The sequence below is a fragment of the Carlito syrichta genome, unplaced genomic scaffold (genome assembly GCF_000164805.1).
Source record: "Carlito syrichta isolate Samal-C Ts95f unplaced genomic scaffold, Tarsius_syrichta-2.0.1 Scaffold301698, whole genome shotgun sequence".
NCBI lineage: Eukaryota > Metazoa > Chordata > Mammalia > Primates > Tarsiidae > Carlito > Carlito syrichta.
This window is the reverse complement of record NW_007245794.1, coordinates 28,689-35,749: the sequence shown is the minus strand read 5'-3', so window position 1 is coordinate 35,749 and position 7,061 is coordinate 28,689. Positions and strand designations below refer to the sequence as shown.

At 37.6% G+C, this 7,061-nt stretch overlaps 1 protein-coding gene across 1 annotated transcript in view; it reads left to right on the top strand.

The window, feature by feature from the left end:
* Window positions 1–4,798, top strand: part of ASPN (asporin) — a 26,280-nt gene extending 21,482 nt beyond the window's left edge. The window contains exons 6-8 of the mRNA XM_008055140.2: window positions 2,984–3,077; window positions 3,499–3,637; window positions 4,315–4,798. Coding sequence (XP_008053331.1) covers window positions 2,984–3,077; window positions 3,499–3,637; window positions 4,315–4,512 — 431 coding nt within the window. The 3' untranslated portion in view covers window positions 4,513–4,798. The remainder of the gene's footprint in view (window positions 1–2,983; window positions 3,078–3,498; window positions 3,638–4,314) is intronic.
* Window positions 4,799–7,061: the final 2,263 nt, after the last annotated feature.

Genomic DNA, 7,061 nt, shown 5'->3' with positions numbered 1-7,061 from the left:
GCCATTGCACTCCAGTCTGGGTGACGGAGTGAGACTCCAACTCAAAAAAAAAAAAAAATGTTGTATTAACCTTCCCATTTCCAGAACAGCGACAAAAAATACAAACTCTGCCCAATAATTTAAACACATAAAATCCCTTACATAGGTGGAGGCTGACATCCAATAAAAGGGAGTCAGGACCAGGAAGGTAGTGAAGGTAGAGGGAGGCGAGGCGGTGAAATTTAAATTGAAATACAATCTCTTAACTTACATAACTACTTCAAGATCCCTTTGACATTCAGAAACCAGTTAAATTTTTTGTTTTTATAATTTTTCACTAAAGTGTGAAGGCTGCCTGCCTGCATGCCATAATTCCATCAGTGTTCCCTCTTGTGGTAGGATGAAGTGATGGAGATCTCCTGAGGGTCCTTATCAGACCCGACGCACTAACATGAGGAAGTAAGAAGACGTCTTCCTATTCTTGAGGGAGATCCTACTGTGTAATGACATTGTGTGGGGGAGAAGGGAGACGTGTCCGAAGACAGGACAGGAACAGAAATAGCGACACAAAAGCTTGCTAACATCTGTAGGCAGCCACCGAGCTCCCACCGAATCCACACGCTGCTCATATAACCCCTCACTCTTTTCTCTGGCTGCCCCTTTCATCAGGTCCCGGGGGACACAACCATCCCCTCAAGTTCCACAAACCCTCTTCTGTAGTGTTCCGTCTTCTCTGATTTTCTACAACCTATTCCAGAATAGGCTGGCACACTGTACCTTCTATTTTTCCAGTGATTTTTGTATGTACGGGGGATCTTCTCAATTAGAATATAAAGTCTTAGAGGACAGAACATTTGTCTGACATACTGGAAGGACCATATAGTCACTCCATAAATATAACTAAGCTAAATTAATCAGAATTCAATAAATTAGAACACTCTAAATTAGTTTAGAACAATCTCCCTGCTCCCTAGTTTTATTTACTTTTAAAATTCAAAGTAGACTGTTTCCAAAGTAAGTTCAGCCATGAACACTACTGCTTCCATAAGGCTCTTTCAATTCTTCATCAGCCTTTACCACTAATACCAAGAGGAAATGTTCCAGCAAGAGTTAAAAAAGAAAGCTTTTCCAGCTAGCTAACTAGAACCTTTGATTGACAAAGAATACTTTGTACACAGGAATAATGAAATCAGATTTTACTGAATCTTCTGGTCAATGCCTTTCATTCCAGCTTCAGCTCACCTGGGGAGGGCTAGAGTCAGCATATGCCTCTGTGAGAAGAAAAAGAACAAACATTCACAGGGTACTTGCCATGTGCCAGAGCACTGCAGATGTACTTCTTAATTTACACAAAAAGCCAGGCATGGTGGTTCATGCCTGTAATCCCAACACTTTGGGAGGCCAAGGTGAGAGGATTGTTTGAGCCCAGGAGTTTGAGACCAGCCTGGGCAATATAGCAGGACCTCGTCGCTACAAAAAAATTTAAGGAATTAGCTGGGTGTGGTAGCACGTGCTCCAGTCCCTGCTACTTGGGAGGCTGAAGCAGAAGGACTGCCTGGGCCCAGGAGGTCGAGACGCTGGTAAATTGTGACTGCAGCAGGCAATGCAGTCTGGGTGACAGAGTGAAACACCAAATTTTTAAAAAGTTATACCAAAAACGACTACAATTGAAAGGATAAATACTGTAATGGATTGAACATATCAAACTAAAAGTTCACGTGTTTATAATGGTGTTTAAGGAAAAAATCTACCTTAATTGGTCACCTCTGACCATTGGACCAATTCACTACTTGAAAGAATCTGGTGTTGCTGCCTTTTCTATAAAAACTTTCTAAAGTAACTAAATAATTGTTGAGGTAAAATTCTTTAGAGAAGAAATCCAGTTAATAAATACATAAAGAATGACAAAATCAGAATGTTCACTATTTTTCAAATCCTGATGAGAGAATTGAGTCCAGGAAGCAATTGTGGATGAATGCTGAGACTACCTGGTGAAAGGTTGATCTACCTACATGTGATTGCATCTCTGGATCTGATTACCAGGTCTTAAGAAATAAGGGGTTAGGGATCCTGATAAATGATATCACATGGAAGCTGTGAGTCGAATTCACAAAATGAGTGTCTCAAGCAATAGAAGAGGGAGAGAAGATGAGGAGGTATATTACACATGAAGAGAGAGTTCAAGAGTTAAGAACCAAATGTAGCTGGGCTCAGTGGCTCAGCCTATAATCCCGCGCCTTTGGGAGGCTGAGGTGAGTGGATTGCCTGAGACCTCAGGTTCAAGACCCGCCTGGGCAACTTGGCGAGACCTCATCTCTACAATAAATCAAAAAACCAGCCGGGCGTGGTAGCACGCGCCTGTAGTTCCAGCTACTCGGAAGGCTGAGGCGGAAGGATCGCTGGAGCCCAGCAGGTCAAGGCTGCGGTGGCCGGGAGCAGCCTCTGCACTCCAGTTTGGGCGACAGAGTGAGACTCCAACTCAAAAAAAAAACCGAACCAAATGTATTCTGTAAAGTTTATTTGGATCCTGACTTGAATAAATCAACGGTAAAATAATGTATTTGAGACAACTGGGGAACTGAATATTCAACAATAGTAAAGAATTTTCAATTTTCTCAGATGCGCTATCAACAAGGTGGCTATGTTTAAAAAAAAAAAGTCACCTTATTTGTTAGAGACTTCTAGTGATGAATTTCCAGGTGAAATGACATTATGTATGGGACTTCATTTTAAATACTCCAGCAAAAAAAACACATCAAAACAAATGCAAATGAATAAGTAAATAAGTCCATAAATAACAGAGTAGCTGAAACAAGATTGAAAAAAATGGAGATAATTGTTTCTATTTTTGTGTATGGCTGAAACCTTCCATAATAAAAAGTTAATAAAAAAGCAGGTGCCTAAAAAGTTGCCTAAATCCATAATCTGAAACTTGAAAAGTAAATAAATAGCATTTGAGACTTAGATTAACTGCATTTAAAACACATCTTTCTTTTCTTATTAGGCTTACCATCAACTCTATTGGAACTTCATTTAGATTTTAATAAAATTTCAACTGTGGAACTTGAGGATTTTAAACGATATAAAGAACTGCAAAGGTAAAAATCTCCCAAGATCTTAACTCAGAAGTGGTAGTTCATATGATTAAGATATTACTACAACTTCTTGGAAAATGTGCATAGGGCCCTAATCAAGATCACCACTGTTGCAACTGGAGAATGTGAAAACTAGAAAAAACCCCATTATTACTGCCTGTGCTAATGGGAGAGGCAAATCAAGCAAAAAGAGGCAAATGACACTTTAAAAATGTTCCTTTTGTTGAACTGAGGTTAAGTAATTTTCTGACGAGGAGGAAAGCGTTGTTACATAATGGAATCAGTTACTGAATAAAGCATGAAATACCTTTTTCTGAACATACGTAAAAATAGAACAGGCTTGTATTCTAACTGGGTTGTTTCAACTAACTATATCACACCTAACCATCTGCACAGGAGCTGATGCATTTTATATCATTTTTAGGCTGGGCCTAGGAAACAACAAGATCACAGATATTGAAAATGGAAGTCTTGCTAACATACCACGTGTGAGAGAAATACATTTGGAAAACAATAAACTAAAAAAAATCCCCTCAGGATTACCAGAGCTGAAATACCTCCAGGTAAAACAATCTACTTGCATTTGGTAGATATTATAACTTTTCTTTAGTTTTCATAAAACACTTTAGTATACCTCGGGCAAAGACCAAGCAAGGATAATTTAAACATAATGACTCCCCAGGATGCATGACATTTTATGAAGTAGGAGAGCTTTAGCAGAATGGTTTCCAAAAAAGACATCACCTGAAAGCTCAGGATCCATTTCTATCTTCTGGTTTCTCCTGTTGAAACTCCTATTGAGATTATGGTGGCAAAGCTGCTGACATAGCCAACGACAGGTTTCTGAGGCAGGAGTGGCTACACAGAAGCAGGACTATTATTGCAAATATGGCCCTGAAGGAACTGTGTGTGTGTGTGTGTGTGTTTGTGTGTGTAACATATATACCTATGGGGAAAGTAAATGAAAGTGACCAGACTGACCAGCAGTGTGCCCTGGGCCTTGGCATGAGTCCTATGCCTCCCTTCCACATCCCAGTCACTTTTGTGTATGACACATGAGATTTAGTTGTTACAACAGATATTTAACATTCATAAGTGAGTACATCTACTTTAAGTGAAAATACATTCAAGCCAACATAAAATAAACAGATGAAGAAACCCACAAACAAATGCTGACCAGAGTATCTTCTGTTTACATTTACTGAGTATTTTTAATCCATTCTTTTTCCTACGACAACAGATCATCTTTCTTCATTCTAATTCAATCACAAGAGTGGGAGTGAATGACTTCTGTCCAACAGTGCCAAAGATGAAGAAATCTTTATATAGTGCAATAAGCTTATTCAACAACCCAGTGAAGTACTGGGAAATGCAACCTGCAGCATTTCGTTGTGTTTTAAGCAGAATGAGTGTTCAGCTTGGGAACTTCAGAAAGTAATAATTAGTTATTAATAATATCCATTTAACATAAAATTAAAAAATTCTTTCATTTGGAATACTTGAACTCTATTAATAATGATGGTATTATACACACAATCATAATTCTATTCCTGAATTATTTTAAGACAAAAAATTTCAGCAGAATTTTGCCAAACTATTAATACCTAAGGATTAAGAGAAACAAGCATCTATTGTAGTTTCTTTTCGCATACAAATGATTTTGCATAAATCTCATGCTTGAACATTCCTTTCTCAGTAATAAAAAATAGACATTCAGTATTTAACACTTTGTTATCAAGTATATTTTAAAAGAATTGTACTGTAAATGGAATGCTTGACTTGCAAAATGTGTGCTCTTTCATTTGCTGTTAGAAAAACAAAATTGACAAGGACAGTTATATGAAAAGTGCATTATACTATTACTATTCTTTAATAACTTGGGCAGTACTGTAATATTTCTAATCATGTTGAAGTATGGTTTGATATAATCATATTGAAATTGCCATGTCTTAGAACTTGCCTTTTAATGTTTAAAACTACCTTCTTGAAATAAAGCCAGGTGGGCCATAGTGGCTCATGCCTGTAATTCCAGCACTTTGAGAGGCTAAGGCAGGAGGATTGTTTTAAGCCTAGGAGTTCCAGACCAGCCTAGACAACACAGTGAGACCTCATCTCCACAAAAAAATTTTAAAAATTAGCTGAGCATGGTGGCAAACACCTATAGTCCCAGCTACTTGGGAGGCAGAGGGATTGCCTGTCCCAGGAGGTCAAGGCTGTGGTGAGCCATGAGTGCCACTACACTCAAACCTGGGCGAAAGAGTGCGACCCCAACTCAAAAAATAAATAAAGCCTACAGTAAATGTTCATTACCAACTCAACAGATGTCACCCATAAAAGCTGGTTTGGGGGCTATAGCATGTGTTTTAAAAAAATTATTATTACCTGATTATAAAACCTCTATAATTATTATCAGTTATTATAAGCTTTCAATAGCATGTCAACAGTTAGGTAATATAACATTGCCAGGTACCTCAACTCTAAGGAATATTTTTGAGATCCCTTTGGCAGAGCCTGGACACTATCCATTCTACACCAAATCGTCTCCTCAAGCACTCACAGGTCAGAAAACGCTGAGAAACACCCGTAGCATACTGAATAAGCAGAGCATCAAATTAAACAGACAACAAATGGAGCTCAGTATTTTTTTATTTTTTATTGGCAGTCAACATGAGTAAAATTCCAAAAGTAAGGAAAATATCATTAAAAATATTGGTCTGGGCCAAGCGCAGTAGCTCATACCCGTAATCCCAGCATACTTTGAGAGGCAGAGGCAAGAAGATTGCCTGAGTCCAGGGATTCGAGACCAGCCTGGACAACTTGGCGAGACCTCATCTCCACAATAAACTAAGAAAATTAGCCGGGGATGTGGTGTGTGCTTGTGATCTCTGTTACTCGGAAGGCTGAGGCAGGAGGATTGCCTGAGCCTGGGAGTTCAAGGCCATGGTGAGTCATGATCATACCATTGCACTCCAACCTGGGTGACAGAGACTACAACTCAAAAGAAAAGAAAAGAAAAGAAAAAGAAAACTCTGATTTTTAAAGCAGTATTTATTTCCTCATGTTATGTTAGTAGTAAGATATTTTTGCAGATTATCTTTTATCAAATTAAATCGCTTTGCTAAAGGTTTTTATCATGACAATTGTGTACTTAATTTTGTCAAATGCTGTTTATTACTGAGGTGATCACATAATTATTCTTTATTCTGTTAATATTATGAATCACAATGCTTGTTTTTCAAACCAACATGGAACTCCTGGAACAAATCTCACTTGATCATAATGGTGTAACCTTTTTACACATACCTAGATTTTAATTTATAATGTTTTATTTACTATTTGTGTGTTTATTGGCCTGCGATTTTATTTTCTTGTGTTGTCCTTCTCAGATTTTAGTATAGGGCTTAATTTGGCCCTAAAAAATAATTCTTCCCTCTGCTTTCTAAAACATTAACTACAATATAGTTAACAGGCAAAAAATAATTAACAATAATTTCTTAATATCAAACCCAGTAAGTATTTGACTTTCCAACTGTCCCATAATTTTTAAACTTGTTTGTCCATGTGACTCAGTATCCAAATAAGCCCCACACAGATATCATAAATTGATATATCCTTTAAGACTTTTTTAAACCTATACGTTTCCCCTCTCTTTTATTTTTTCTTTCTTACAGTTTATTTTATGGAGAAACCAGACTGTATTTTGTCCAACAGCATTTTCCACAGTCTGGATTTTGTTGAAGGCATACCTGTGGTGTACTGTAATACATTCCTCTGTCCTCTGCATTTTCAGTAAATTAGTAGTTGAATCTATATAAGTCAGTAGACTTCTTTAAAACTTTGTATTAAAGTTTAATACACACAGAAAAGTGCACAGATGATAAGTACATAGCTTGATACATTTTTACAACTGAATATACCATGTAACTAACATCCAGGTAAGAACACTCCCAGCACCTAAGGCTCCTTTCTGGTCACTAGCACCTCAAA